Consider the following 16,293-nt stretch of genomic DNA (forward strand, 5'->3'; position numbering starts at 1 on the left):
TCAATCACCTAAATATCAGTATTTATTTATCTTTTCTTGGATATCCATCCATCCTTCCATCACATTAATATAATTTAACACAGATATACACCAGTTTTGCCCCACAATGATGTAATTAACTAAAAAAACACAGAGGACTGTATATTTCTAACCCTTTCATGTTTAACATTAAGATTAAGATACATTTATTTGTCCCATACACATGCACAGGAACACTCATGCAGGTAGGGAAATTTAACCTCTGCTTTTAACCCATCTGGTGCAGGACACACAGAGCAGTGAGCAGCCATGTACGGTGCACAGGGAGCAGAGGCTGGGGGAGTAAGGTGCCTTGCTCAGGGGCACTAGACAGGGTAGGGAGAATCCACTTGGACAGATCAATCCAGGTTCGTATTTTTGTTGTTTCTCTGTGGAGTCGAACCAGAGACCGTTTCTGCCCATAGTCCAAGTTTCTGCCACTAGTCCCCTGCCTCTCCTGTTTAACATTCCTGGATTTGTTTACAACTAAACAAATTAGTAAAAGTAGTAAGAATTATGAGTAATATTGCTTAGTATCATTTCTAAAGCAACAATACTATTAAACTCGTACATCTTGAGGGTTTGAACATCGCAAAGGACTGGAGACATACAGAGAACCTTTGGCAGAATTGTGTGCAATTTAGCAGTTTATTAGGCAGTTGTGTATACAAATGATTTCAACACTGTCCATTCAGATTTACACTGGTTGATCTAGTAGGGTCCCTTTACACACCAAACAAAAATAGAACAATATTTCTTTGAAGCACAGACAGACTGACAGAGTTCACCTGCTAACAGTCCAATAGGAAACTAAGCTGTCTAAAAGGTCACTGTTTCACACATTCATCTTTTCCACAAAACCCACCATGTCAGTCATGACCGAGCTCTGTATTCAGAACTTGCAACTGCCCTTCCAAACTAAAACTGTTTAGTTTTTCAAGATCTTCCCGAGACCATAGTGTGCATTTCTTTCCCAAAATCTCTGTGTCATAAACTCTGGACTAAAAGTGAAAAATGAAGGTCAAATATCAACTAAATATTTAAGTCCAAACCAAACCTGTAGGACAGCAAGGAGACAACATGATCAATGTTATAGTCACTCTTTTTTGTTGTAACATATCTTTGAAATGTAAAGTTGTTTAGGCAAAGGGGATATTTTGGATTTTTAAAGCTGTGGAGAGCGAACACTGGAAACTTCAGCAACTGCTCTTGACAAAAAATAAAATGTTTTTTTTAGGTATCTGATATTACAATGACAACAGACTAAGATCAGAAACAAGGTTAATAATTTATGAAAAAGTTTGATTGTTTTTTTTCCTATTGTGGTTAGATGGAAGTAGTTACTGATGTCTACAGCATTTAGCAACATCAAAACTTAATTTAAAGTTTTACAGTCAAGATATTATTCTTAAATGTCAACACTTAATAATTTGTGTATTTCTAATTAAGTCAATTAATATCGTCAATATAAATGGTGGACTTCAACCTTTATAAATGCAAAGAGGGGCCAATAATTCGGATCAGCACTGAATTTGTGACTTTTACTGACATAAAAACGGATGAACAGTACTGATAATGATAAGGCAGCCAAACAACAGACACCACTTCAAACTTCAGGACTTTGGACAGGAAATGGAGGGAGACACTTCATTCTTTTCAGAAGACTTTGAGATTGTAAACATAAAGTTCCATCTGATATTTTGTTAAAAACTATAAATCGGCCACACATTCATGATCAATGCTCGTGTGATGTTTTTTTCATTTTTTAGAATTTCAATGTACACAGCACGACTTAATAATGACAAGCTCACAAGTCTGTTTAAGGTTTAGATATATGTAAATCTTTTTCCACCCCAATGTCAAGTTTCAAGCAAATAATCTAAATCAAAGACATATCAAAAAATGACAATATTTAGGAGGTTTTCTCCTGCCAATACACTGTCCATGCATTGTATGCTACTCATTTTCAATTTGAGCGCCAGGGCCTCTACACTTGTGATCAATTGGCATTTACGAATTGAATGTAGGCAAAAGGCATTTCATTCAGTAATCATTCTGAAATCCTAATAATTAATCAAAAAAAATAAAGAAAAATACAGCAAAATAAACTTGTTATTTTTATACATGATGCTGAAAGTGATATTTCTAGATTTTGACTGTCATGGCAAAATATCTCTTATATGGTAGAAGCAGGCTATATTTATCTGAAAAGACAATCAAGTATCAGAATAATTGTGATTGACGGAAACAAAACTGTGATATTGATTTAAAAAACAAGACAGTAAAAAAGGAAAATATATACCATCCAGCAATAGATCTTAATGCAACAAAAGAAAGAAAAATCCATTTCCGACAGAACCAACCGTCTGTCCACTTAACGCACTGATAAATATATTCACCTCTTTATATATAAAAATGTTGGGGACAGACAATTTTCAAAAAAAATGTTTACAACATGGACAACACTATGAAAATTTAGGTTTTAACAAGTCAGATCCACAAAAAGAAGAAAACCAAACATAAATCTGATGATGCATTCTTTTATCCCTGACACGAGACAGAAATACAGGGGTCATTGCACTTCTTCTAGTCCAATGAACAACGGGCATGGTGACCCCAGTTATAGCCAGTGCAGCACCCTGATACATCTGCACCACCTCTTTGATCCCTACTGAAATACAAGAGCAGCAGGAGAGAAAAGGAACTTGTGCAAAAGTGCTTCCTGCATCCTACACACGTGTGTGCCACCCAACTACTTCGACCCTCAACTTGTGGCTTCCTTCTCTGCAGGCAAAGTCGTGGTCTTGTCCTCTGCACTGGAATGCTCACTGGCTACAGTACAGAAAATTCAGTGTAATCACTTACACATTTATGTGCAGGTGGAACATGGACTTTTGCTTTTAAACTGGTCAGGAAACTGTTGCTCTGTCTTAGCTATTACGTAGCTTGTCAATCATCTTTTTCCAATAACCCCTTACATCCCCTGTCAGCTCAGTATACATCCCTTCAGCTTAGGGAACATCAACCTGCATCAGTGCCATGGAACAATCACTTCATCCTCAGCAGGGATGAATTGAGCCATGAATCGGTTGCATGCTTATTGCTATAAAGACACTCAGAGAGGATAAAAGGCTAGCGATTGTTTTGCGAGTTATCGTGCAAGTAGTTTAATAAGATTCGCGCACATTTCAAAGAACTCGATGGTGTGGCTCCCGGGTCGTGGGACAGGTGCGATGTCCCCGCCTCCCGCTGAGTCAATGGATGAGGTTAGCGATGAAGCTAAGGAGCCCTCTGCCGCCTTGGTGGGGGCCACAATGCTAGATGTAGGTGGAGTGTCAGCCCCGTCAACATCGTTCTTGATAGTGGTGCGGTAGTTGCCCACTGACCCAGAGCGGAGAGGGGTAGCAGTTCCAGATTTTACCTCCAACATATCATCTGAATGACACAAGACACAACATGTTTTCAGAATAAATTACACAGCCGTTTACGACAAACTACCTGTTATTTCATTCCATATCAATAGAGAATAATAGTGACAGCCCAAATTTAGAACAGCTCTGGTTCTGGAAGTATTTTCCCAATTGGGTTTTAAGAAATCCTTATAATCCGGCTATGAGATGAATTGTGACCATGAAATGGGGATGGGCATAATTAATCGACGGTCGATATATTTATCATTAAGAATTTCGTCGATGAAATTATCTTTTCATCAAGAAATTAGCTAATTACACATTTGACCACGGGGGGCATTGTTTGAAAAAAACGCCGTAGACCTACCTGCGACTGCCTGCGACTGCCTGCGAGTTACCGTGTATTTCCATTTCCATAGTAAACATTAAGAGGTCATGGCGAAGTGTAGAGTGGGACCATATTGAGTTTAAAAAATGACTTGGTTCACTGCCAATACTGCAAAGCTATCCCAGAGACTGGGGAGACGAGGAGCCTGCGTTGTCTGACACGGACAAGGGGAGCGCAAACACCGGAGCCGCGGCCAGGCTAGCCAAGTTAGCACGGAGCTATCTGTGTATCACAGGGACGTCAGTCCCCTCAGAGCGAGTTTTTCCGGCGGCTGGACTGACGGTCACCAGGCTGCGTTCGCGTCTGACCTCGGGGAATGTTAACATGCTCATCTTTCTCAACACAAACCCGTAGGCTGGTGCTGAGGTTGTATCTGAGTTACTGGTTATTTTTATGAAGCTTTCTCGACTCGGTGATTTGTTTGATAGTTTTGAGTTACATCTGGCAAAACCTGTCAGACCTAAGTATTATATAGATGTGGTTAAGTTGTTGTTTAAGATGATGTTTTTTTATATTATTATTATTATAATATTATTTTGGAGAAAAAAAAAACGAGGGTCAGTTGTGTTTAGCAGCACTGGCTTCTAGCTGTCGGCTCCGCTGCTTAAGATTACGGCAGCGCATATTTGTTCATCTTGTAATAAAGATCTGAATGAGGAAACACGCTTTGTTTTTTCACTTCATTTTAATAAAGCCTATAAATAGTGGATTTTTGAACTTATATAAAATATGAATGATTAATCGAAAATTCTTCATTAATTCTCCCGACGATCGATGAAGACCATTTAATCGAACGCCCATCCCTACCATGAAACATTTGATATAGAGCTATAAATATTGGAAATTGGAAAAAGAAACAACGTTACAAGGCTGTGAACATAATTATTTTAAGAGTGAAGTAACTACGCATCCCATAAGCCATTGCAAATGATTCCATGATTTCCTGTGCTTCCGCTTGAATTTAACCTTGTGTTTTTGTTGTTATCGCCCCCGTTGGACTCTTTCCCTCACCTTCAAAAATAACTGCAGAAAGGAAATCATGGTTTCTCTGTGGTTAATGTGATGTAACACAGATCGTAGCCTACATGATTTTCACAATTGTGGTAAACATTTCCATGGTAACAGCGAGCTCCACCAATCAGAGGTGTCATTATTACACTTGAGAATTGTGGTTAGTGTAGATATTTTTCTTGACATTGAGAATAAGACAAAAAATTATATCATAGAGACATAAGGCAAAAAACACAAGAGCTCGTAAATTGTGGTAGGCCTAAATGGCTGGTTACAATATTATGGCGGATAATCAAAATCTGTTTTAAGTCCAGAACCACGCCTGGTAAGAATGATAGATATTAATTCTGAGAAATTAATGTATGTAATAAATAACTATAGGCCCAAATGGATTTTTTTAATTTGACTCATGAAAAATGTATTTAGAGGTCATTCATTCAATAATAAGCCTTCTTTTTGATTTGGCTAGTTGATAGAAATACAAGGTCACAACTATCAGCTTTCCCTTCTGGTGAAACCGACTTTGCCTTTACAGCCTGAACACAAATTTGGTCTCCCACCCTGTGTGTAGCATTCCTTTGCTACGTTAAATGGCCCATTACAAAACTCTTATCTCAGAATTTCCTTTGATCTGCCACTCAGTTCCGAAACAGTGTGTGCAAAAAGCCAGAGCCCTCCAGTCTGAGTCAATCATTTATGAAGTCAGCACTGACATTGAACTTCCTATTCTACAGGACAGAATCTAGGAAAACACATCCTAGATATGAGGAGTTGAATTCAGCTCTTACTAATTTTAACAGGTTAATGTGGTACAAGACGAGTTTGAATTATAGACCTATTTTCAATTTCAAGTTAATTGGAAAATGAATATTAAGATATATTATCTTTCTGTGTTTTTCACACACATTTAAGTCAGGGAAATCCACATAGTACTTGTACAACTTACCATCTATGCTACGAAAGTCAAGGAGGTAGGTTCTACTGTCCACCTGGTAGAGTTGAAGGCTCATCTTGGTTTGCATCCCAGTGACAGGGTTCTTCCTTCTCACACGTAAATAATATGGATTCCCTACCTGAACACAATGTGTATAAAGCAACATATTTACTCTGGTATCACAAATAAACTTCAATTACAGATAATCTTTGTGAAATCATTACACTGTTGGGCTGCACTGTGCCAGATCTTAAAGACATTTGGCATGTTGATCTGGTCACATGACAGGACCATGGAACTGAAATCTCATGTGTCTGGAATGCTAATCAAGGTCGATTAACAGTCAGCTCAAAATCATGATTCCACAAATGTTGTTTTTCTTTGAACACAATATCTAGAGGCCTAAGACCCCTTAAAAAACAACTGATCACTAACTGCTGTTCAACAACATCGGAGGGCATCAGTAAAATAAAGTCCCATCTCAGCAACAACTCTAAAACCAAAGACCATACTTTATGGCGGTCTTACTGACCTTATAAATTTAAATTTAACTGTTATATTCACTAAAAAATAAGATATTTTTTATCTTAAGCATAGTTAACTGCTGGAAAAAAAGTTTAGCTTATTCCTTACCTTCCACTCGTAATCCAGCTGTTTCATGGCACGACACACTTCTGACATGATATCATTTGGTCTACTCTGACTGCGGATTCCCAGGTGCCACTTGGCCCTCCTGACACCCTGGTGCTTGGACTTCTGGGGGTTCAGTTCGTCCAGCGTGTGCCGAGGCCTGGGAGGAGTCTCTGCCAGGAGGAAGGGTACGCGCTCTGGGTGGGGCTTGATTATGGCGGCCACAGCCCCACCAGAAGAAGTCAGGAGCTGGTCGTCTAGAAAAGAGTCGGGTGGGCTGGACGCCAGGTAGAAGTCCTTGGCTTCATTCATGATGCGACGATTGTCAATGATGAGGTGATAGGCGACAGCCAGCGGGTCCTGATGATTGCGACTGTATATGCAGGTCAGGACCTCCTCCTCTGTGCACTCAAACTTCTCACACACCTCCTTCAGGGCCTCATCGTCAATCATGTTGTTGCTGTAGGAGGGGTCCTCGGGGAACAAGTACTTGGGAAGTTCCTGTTTGAACCAATCGTCCTCTCTGTAGGGGAAATGGACATGATAATGTAATGCACTTGATTTACATCTTCACTCTTGTCTTCAAAAAAGACAGGATTGTTAGAACAGTAATACGTCTCCTTATGTATTCAGTCTACGCCAGCTCACCTGATGTCTTTGATGGTGGCTCTTTTCATGGGGTCCACCTGCAGCATGTGTTTAAGGAGGCTTATTACGGAGGCATTCAGATACGTTGGTGTGAAAAAGATCCCGTCACAGATCTTCTTAAAGAGGGTTGGCACGTGGTCGTCATCAAAGGGAAGAGTCCCACACAACAAGGCATAGAGAATGACCCCACTGCTCCAGATATCGACCTCCGGACCAGCATATAACCTGAGGACAAAAACCAAGAAACCATTCTGTATTCCTCAAGGAAAAGTTTTACTCAGTCTGTTAATGCAGCAACACACGAAGACAAGAAAAACATTACCTTCCTGAGATGACCTCAGGAGCAGCATAGTTTGGAGATCCGCAGCTTGTTCGCAGGAACTCTCCATCAGACATCATGTTTGATAAACCTGCACAGCATTTTCACAGTCATAGCACACATTTCAAGACCTTTGGTAGGAATAATAACACACTTGTATCATTATATTGATGATATTGATCGAGTTGAGGGTTTACAGGCTCCTTCCTCACTTAAAGAATTATCTGTCATACATCATTTCAAAGTACAAACAATTGAGAATTTTTTGTGCTCCACCCCGTAATGCTTCTGCCTCTGGAATCCATTTCTGAGCCAGTGCAAGATGCATATAAAGAAGCAATTTACTCTGTTGATTTGCTAAATTATTCATTATAATCATCAATATCATTCCCACTATGTCTCGTCAATTTCCGCTATTATGATCTGGTCACTGCAGCTCAAACTAAATAAGGGGCAGATGCTCTTTCCTCTCAAATGAAATGGCTCAACGAGAAATCAAACTGCTCTGACAAAATATGAATGAATGAATGGATCCCATAAAAGATAAAAAACGTTATATTATTGTACTTTTTAGTATTAAAAAGAATGTGGAAAATGTCCACTGAATGGATTGGCTCTATTTAAGACAAAAAAATACCCCTTGCATAAGTAAATGCGAGATTCTGAGATAGAAACTAATTTCTTCATGTGAGCTTGAGGAGATTTATGCTGTAAACTAATCTGCTGGGTTTTCTTGTAAAGAAACACTTGTTTAAATTGAGGGTTTCTTAAGGCTTATCAAACATGTTATGTAATATCTCCTTCATAAAGTTTTTGAAGTGCTGAATTCTGAAACTTCGATTGGTTACATCAATAAATACATAAAAAGCATTGCTCCCATTTGATTTGAAAAACTCCCAACACTGACATACAGCCATTCACATCCACCTGTCACCTGCTGACGCCCTCTGGGTTTAGGACAGAGTCACACTCACCAAAATCGGCGATCTTGGCATTCATGTGTGCGTCGAGTAGCACGTTTTCAGGCTTGAGGTCCCGGTGCACCACCATGTGTCTGTGGCAGTAGTCCACAGCTGAAATAATCTGCTGGAACAGCCGACGACTCTCCTTTTCATCCAACTGTCGAGGCAGAAATGATCTGTTAGGTGTGATCTCAGTTCGCACCTCACAGCTGACTAAACTGCACTTCCTGTGTTTTCATTTCTGTCCCAATCTCTGTTGGTTTTTGGTTCAAAGACTCTGCACAAGAGGCTGACAATGAGGCTGCGAACACATTACACTTCTGTCTTCTAGTACCCCCACTGATAATAAAATATACATGTGCTTCATACAATACAAGACAGAAAGAGAGAAGATACGAGGGACATTACAAAACCTGACAAGACATTTTGTTTTACCTTTCCATTTTTGCAGATGTAGTCGAACAGCTCTCCTCCTGAGACATATTCCATAACCATGAAGATATCTGTAGGGGTGCTAATAACCTGATACCTGCAGAAGTGAGCACAAAGTTGAAATTAGGATCATAGCAAGTAGCTGATATAACACAATATTATAACAGAAAAGCATCTGTTATTTTATCAAAGAAACAAAGAACACAAATAAATAAGAAATAGGAATGTGAGCTACTTAATTTCCTGGATTTAACTGTGGAATACTGGGAAAGATAAAAATGTGGACAGAGGACAAATGTTTTTGTTCTCACAAACATGAAACACCACTCAACCCATGACGTGAGTGTGGTATTGCATCTGGTAAAATATCAGAGAATAACAATATAACTAAAACATCTTGTTATTTTCAGCCTTGATAATATAAACAACACTCCTTTACAAAAAGCAATGTAAGGCATACTTTACAGAAGTGTATTTCATTTATTTTCATTGTTCTCATGCAAGCCCGCCCTCTACCTTGCCATCAGTTGTTCAATACTGCACAAATGTAATACAAAAAAATATCCAACCAATAAACTACATGGTGGGTTTCTGTCTATGCTTTCCATCCAAGGCTTAGTAACAAATTCTTGCATTTGAAGCCAAGTTCATGCCACATGATTTTTAGCCCAATTTGCCAGTAGCAGATGAGTTTTGCAAATCCCCTGATTGGCAGTCGCCCGCTGCAATGTGTCAACTCTCCAAAGATTTAAATACAGAGGCTTGCCTAAGAGTCAGTGACACGTCAAAGATCAGATTTCCAAACCAATTTTGCCAATCAGAGTCGAACCCCACATTGCCAGTCTTGTCCTGTAGCCTGAACTCACAATGAATGTAAGACACCCAATCACAAGACAGCAAGTTGTGTAGTGTTAACTGCACAGTGATCTGTGGACTCCGCTTTAGTATCCACACTGGACTTATCAGCCCCACATCTATTTACACTACAGTGACTCTGTGGCTTAACTTGCAAATAGGTCACATTTTCCCCATGGCTGTCATGTACAACATCAAGCAGCAGAATAAGCTAGGACTGACCTTCTTGTCGACTGGACAGAAACCACACTGTAAACTCTGCAGCTCACAGTCCATAAGTTTTAAAACAGTGAAACGACAATGTGACAATGTCGACCTATTTATCCACTAGCATTATTTCACTAATCACAAAACAAAAAACATGTTTGCCTGAAATTAAAGCTGCCGTGGTTCCGGTGCAGTTTCTACGAAGTCAGGGAACAAAACGCATTTCCAAGTTTAAATTGCCCAACTTTTATCAGATGTGACAGACGTTGACTAACTGCTCATCTCTTGTGTCACAGCTGACACAGACATCCTGTAGACCAGATGAGGCAGTGTTGTGTTACATTTCTACATCTGTCTTTACTCTACAGTATTCAGACGAGACAGGCAGTGCTGTTTTCTCTGCCCCGGTATTTGTGCACCGTGTAAAAGATGGCTTTCATAAACACAAACACATGCACATACACACACAGTTTAAATTGTTTGTGCATGCATAACATGGAGCTGGTATTTCTGGCTATTAGCCACACCTGCTGGTCAGTTTAATGAGCCCTTGACTGTGGCCTTGCCGCCCACGGACATTCACATACCAGACAGGAAGTGCCTCTGCAATTTTCAAACTATATTTTTAGACCGGCGACAGTTAACCATTGCAGCGAATTGATGTTATCAGATGGAGCGTTTATTTCAGGCCAGCGGGTGTTAACTATCACTGAATAAAGCACCTGTGTATTAAAGCAACCACAGCTCACAGAGCTGGCCTCTAGTCAGTATTGACTCAGTCATTTCATATGTGTAAAGCTAAACAAGTATTCGTTCTAAAATTTACACCTATAATTTCTCTGCATAAACTCAGTAGATGTTATCTGTACTGTTGTAAATAACTTGAAACGAGACAGACACTGGTTCGGCTTTGACGAAAATAAATGTTGACAATTACTCTATGCTGAAATGCAACTGCGCTTTCAAAATACCATTTGGTGGTTACTAACATTTTCTAGTTGCTGAACTGAAAAAGAAGAGGTTGTAGAGCAAGACAATGATGAAGCACTTTAGAACACAGAGGTCAAAATCGGGGGATAAACAGACAAAGCAATAATGCGGACTTGGCAGAGGGCTGATGGGAGTGGAGACTGGCTCAGGCAGATATCGTCCTAGATGGATACAGTCGAAAACAGTACCATTAAAAGCCCGGAAATAGAATAGTGGGTGGTTTTTATGAGGTGGGGTGGGGGTTAGGGAGCAGCGAGCAGGGTGTAATCTAGGACTTACAGTTTAATTATGTGAGGATGCCTGAAAAGCTTGAGGTTCTGGATCTCGCGGCGAATCTTTCCCACCACATCCAAACTGCGGATTTTCTGTCTATTCAGGATCTTGACTGCCACTTGGTGTTTGGTCAGCTCGTGTTGGCCCACTGTGGGATAAAAAAAGGATGAGAGCATATGAGTGACAATAGAAACAACCAACAACACGGCAAAGATGAAACATACCACAGCTAAAGTAGGAATATTACACAATAGTGCTAAAGTACTGTCCTAAATGAAGCAGGAAAAACTTTGTATTCTTTTCCAGGAACTCAAGAGAACAATATATAAACAGGAATTAACTGATTCCTTTGGCCACTTGGAGGCAGAATGAACAAGTTACACATCTAACTGTGCCTCGGTAGAGTTGATGTGGTGAACTTGTTGAAAAAAAAAATAATCAAAAGACACTAAAATGCTCTGTTGACATGACTGGAACTGTAACGACACTTGATAATTATTACCTCGGGTTATGTTTTCTGTTTGTTTGTCTATTAGTTTCCAGGATTACGCAAAAACTCCTGGATTCATTACCATGAATCCAGGATTGTTTTTCACTTTCTTGAACATTGTGAGATTGGGTGTTTACCGACTTCCTCACTGATTTATCAGAGAATATCAGACATGTTTAGGGAATTATGTTTATTTGTTTTTGCAATTTGAAGCTGATCCAAATAAAAGTCTGAGCCTTGACAGAAGTATTCACTCCCCATCCACCTTCTAGTTGGTTTGTAAAGTTGATATGGTTTTTGGCATATATTTAATGTGACAATAAAATACTCTATAGAGTTTTCTTTCCATATACAAGTATGCATTTGCCCTGCTGTTGATATAAATACATGGACTATAGCAAATCTACGTGTAAGGTGCGCTCTGTAAGCCAGGGAGTGGGGAACAAGCTACAGGTGCCTCTGCAAAACACTTAAATATACATGCAACTGTTCCCTATTGCAAAAGACTCCTTTTGGTTACCACGGTTTGGCCAAGGGCTCGTGAAGTTTGTTTTTAATCTGGGCCCGAAAGCCTTATCCTTCGGCTGAGGTGAAAACAACCTCAACAGCAGCACAGTCAGGAGAAAGGTATGCAAAGATAACCCAAACAGATCAGGACATACTGTCCGGAGAGGAATAATACAACATGGGACCGGGTGGGTGGTGGGAATACTGGGCTGCTACAAATCTAATTTAACTACCAGTTGTACTAGTACTTCCACTATTTACCAAGTTTCCTGTAATGATACAGCAAAAACTCCAGATCTGGGTGGTCCTTTTTAACAACCAATTAAAAAAACAAAAAACAGCAGGGAGATGACTCACAGGGCTCTACCTAACTTTTAGTAGAAAGTCTGATTTGTTATTTTGGGGCTTGGTCGTATATTCGTAGGAGACAGGATGTACTGTGGTGTCAGAGTCAACAGCCTGTAGACAAGGTGAGGCGAGTTCAGAGAGAACGTTTCCTAAAATCGGGTATTTCACCCCCATGATGATTCAGATAAACTGGTGTATATATATATATATATATATATATATATATATATATATATATATATATATATATATTGACATTAACCATTCCTCCCAATGGAGTGGCAACACTGGGCGGCTGGGTTTGTCTCACTGCCTCCCTCCTCAGCCAGAAGAACACTGCCCCCTCTCACGGGTGGCAAATACAACTCACACGGAAGAGGAGTTCCGCCCAAGTATGACACCGAGGTGTAGGAACGTCCATTTAATGTGTTTGAATGTGCGAGCAGGAGAGAAGAGGCAGCCACAGCTAGCGCCAGTGGGGATGGTTTACTTCCCGGTGTCAGACTTGACAAGCGACTTGTGGCTCTGTGGTTAGCTCACAACGCACCCGACGCCAACTCTGCTCGTCTGCAGCGAATGAAGTGTCAAAGTGTCGCGGCGCCGCGCCGTGTTGGCGAACAAAGGTCGAGTTGAGACGAACTAGCCGGACAACAAGTGTGCGCTTCCGTCCCCGGCGCTGCGACAGGCTACGCTAGCAGCTAGGCTAGCAGCTCCCACTCAGCCACCATCTTCCTGTCGGCAGGATCCACACACACACACACACGCAGGCAGATATTACCTTTAACCTTCCCGAACGTGCCCACTCCCAGCGTGTCTCCCAGGATGTAGTGTCCGATCTTCACTCTTCCTTCATGCTTCGTCTTCTCCGTCGCCATGTTCCCCGCGGTGGCCTTGCAGCGAGGTGAGCGGGCTGCGGGCAGAGACGGGCCGGACTCCTCTGTGCTCCGGCGGCTCGGCTCCGTGCGGCGGCGGCGGAGGGAGGAGGCGGAGGGAGGAGGAGGCGCGGCTCCGGGGAGAGTCGTCACAGGCGTCTGTGATGTAGTGTGATGCCTTCAAGTGCACCCGGTAAACTCCTAACTCGGGCTTTGATCACCAACTTCTCCTCCGTACAACGTATTAATGAAAATATTACCTATACAGCACCTTTCATATGATAGTACATGTGAAATGAAAATTCAAAATATTTTAAGTTATTTATTATTTTTAATATTCTATCTATCTATCTATCTATCGATCGATCGATCGATCTATCTATCTATCTATCTATCTATCTATCTATCTATCTATCTATCTATCTATCTATCTATCTATCTATCTATCTATCTATCTATCTATCTATCTATCTATCTATCTATCTATCTATCTATCTATCTATCTATCTATCTATCTATCTATCTATCTATCTATCTATCTATCTATCTATCTATCTATCTATCTATCTATCTATCTATCTATCTATCTATCTATCTATCTATCTATCTATCTATCTATCTGAGAGGCGGTGGTCTAGTGGCATAAACCTGGACTATGGGCAGAGAAGGTCTCTGGTTCGTCTCTGGTTCGACTCCACGGAAGACGAACCCTGGATTGATCTGTCCAAAAATCCAAGAGTCTACCTATCCTGTCTAGTGCCCCTGAGCAAGGCACCTTACTCCCCCAACATCTGCTCCCCGAGCACCGTACATGGTCGCTCACTGCTCTGTGTGTCCTGAACCAGATGGGTCAAAAGCAGAGATTAAATTTCCCTACCTGCATGAGTGTGCCTTTGCATGTCTGTAAATGCATCTTAATCATCTAACCATCATCATCTATCTTCCTTCGGTTAGTCTAAATTCTTGAATGGACATTTTGCTGAGACATAATTTGAAAACCCAGATCACCTCTGAAAGGTGATGTGAACGGCTCACATCCATCTTCTCTAGTTTCAGTCACTTGTCCATTCTCTGTCTTTTTACTTCTTTTTACAGAACAGAAGACTCTAGAAGCAGGAAGAGCCTCCTCTGTGGTCTCAGCGAGGATTCTGGACTCTGCATAGAGCCGCTCTTACTGTATCACAAGACTCCACAGACTTAAAACCCTCCTAGACACCTTGAGAATAACAATGAAGTGGTCAGCATGTGAGGAGCTGCTAAGTGGCAATAATGATTGACTTTATTAGTGGATACACGGTAAGGAAGGCAACACATAGCTCCCTACATTGCTCCCTAAAGCTCAACGTCATCGACCTCATAGGATGTCCACACAACTTTTGGCTTAACCCCAAAGTATGGTTCAAAGTACAGACTGAACAAATACAAGTTTCACTCACACAGTCAGTGAGTGATTATTAAAGAAGAGAGGCCTGGTCAAAAGTAACCATGACTCCCTTTAGACGTCTTGTAGGAATTAACAGTTTGTCCCAGTGATACTTTTCAGAGTATGTTTGTGTGGGTTTCTGTTTGCTGCTCTCTGTATACGCTCTGCCGTTAACAGGACCACAAGATTTTTACGTATAGTCTCCTTTTTTTAGTCAAGTTAAATCTGACGGAACTACAAACCATCACAAATTCCACATTTAAAATGAATACCTGCCAAACGACAGGAACAAAAAACACAGTATGTACTATACAGGATCACTACACAAGGAGCCAAAGATGAGCCAAAGTCCAAAGTATCAGGAAAAGTGTGCTAGTCGCATCATTTGTGCAAATTCAGCATATTAATACAGCCAATAGGGGGTTTGAATCTTTTAGTCTTATGCATAGGAACCATAGAGCTGGAGAAAAAAAAAAAAAATCTATAATTACAACAACATAATCAATAGCAATATAACAAAGGTTCATTCTACATATTTCTTATGCATCGTGCACAGTGATGAGGTGTAATATATAAATGATATGCCTCCGTTTTTAAATGTTAAATGTTTATCAATGTCTGTCCATAAAGCAGAATTTATAACTTAAATGTTCACTCAGGAGCAAAGAGAGCCTTTCAAAGAAACATTTATCGGGATAATTATCAACATCCCCTGGACCTTCCCTCAGACATGATGGTTATAGAGTTTGGAAAGCCCATGATCAAAATTAATCCTGTCTGGCGAATTCAAGTTTCCAAACCATGCAGGAATAGAAAAGACCATAAATGATTAATTTAAAAGCATGTAGAACCGAGATACTTTTTCGGTGTTTTACAATATAAGTGTGATTCTCAACAACATCCACCTCAATTACTGTGGGTCTGGGAAAAGTTGTTGACTTGCTTTAATCAATGTCAGTGACTTTAGTTCTGGACACTGTCAGATTACAGAGCAGGAAGTCAATATAGCAGGACATATAATCAGCTATGGGTAATTCTGTTTCTTTGTAAATTAGTTTATTTGTCCTCTTGTTAGCTTGACATAACTGCTCTCAGTTAAATACAATTAAATCTATAAACAGTCTATGATGCAGACGTATTAACCTAAATTCCCTCACTAGTGACATCTTCTGGCTGCTTGTGGATCATGCAGCTGGAATTTGCCCCCAGTCAAGTGTGCTTGACCTTTTTGTTTGCTGTCCAGTAATAAAAGAATGAAATCCCCAGGATGAGAAGAGCCGCTTCATTCCCCCAGACAGTGAGTCAAAGCTCTCGGTCTATAAAGTACTTTGTACGGGTACAACTACATTGCCTGTTACAGTGATTATTGCATTTATCACAGAAAGGAAAGGTTAGTCGAGTTGTAATGGCTAAACTGTGACAGGTTGAAAAGTCACTCAAGCTTAATGATAAACTGGACACTTACACCTTCATAGCCATTCATAATACACCAATCAAAAGCTGAACAAATTTGCAGTGACTGGTAACAAGTTCTCAGACGTGGACGACATACATTTGTCCTCTCTCTATAAGAAAA

General features: G+C 40.4%; 1 protein-coding gene across 1 annotated transcript; it reads right to left on the minus strand.

Moving 5' to 3' along the window:
• Nucleotides 1–647: 647 nt before the first annotated feature.
• prkaa1 (protein kinase, AMP-activated, alpha 1 catalytic subunit) lies at nucleotides 648–13,406 on the minus strand. The gene is made up of 9 exons (XM_062412530.1): nucleotides 13,201–13,406; nucleotides 11,084–11,225; nucleotides 8,756–8,849; nucleotides 8,333–8,477; nucleotides 7,362–7,449; nucleotides 7,040–7,264; nucleotides 6,395–6,914; nucleotides 5,774–5,900; nucleotides 648–3,453 (listed from the first exon to the last, which is right to left on the minus strand). The coding sequence occupies exons 1-9, from the start codon at nucleotides 13,295–13,297 to the stop codon at nucleotides 3,170–3,172; spliced, it is 1,722 nt and encodes a 573-aa protein (XP_062268514.1). The 5' UTR covers nucleotides 13,298–13,406; the 3' UTR covers nucleotides 648–3,169.
• Nucleotides 13,407–16,293: the final 2,887 nt, after the last annotated feature.

The sequence above is a fragment of the Platichthys flesus genome, chromosome 19 (assembly GCF_949316205.1).
Source record: "Platichthys flesus chromosome 19, fPlaFle2.1, whole genome shotgun sequence".
NCBI lineage: Eukaryota > Metazoa > Chordata > Actinopteri > Pleuronectiformes > Pleuronectidae > Platichthys > Platichthys flesus.

Coding starts and splice junctions, on each gene's coding strand:
- prkaa1 (XM_062412530.1), bottom strand. CDS start 13,297: ATGGCGACGGAGAAGACGAAGCATGAAGGAAGAGTGAAGATCGGACAC. Junction 6,915..7,039: donor GCCACCATCAAAGACATCAG/GTGAGCTGGCGT, acceptor TTTCCCCTACAG/AGAGGACGATTGGTTCAAAC. Junction 3,454..5,773: donor TGACTTTCGTAGCATAGATG/GTAAGTTGTACA, acceptor TGTGTCATTCAG/ATGATATGTTGGAGGTAAAA.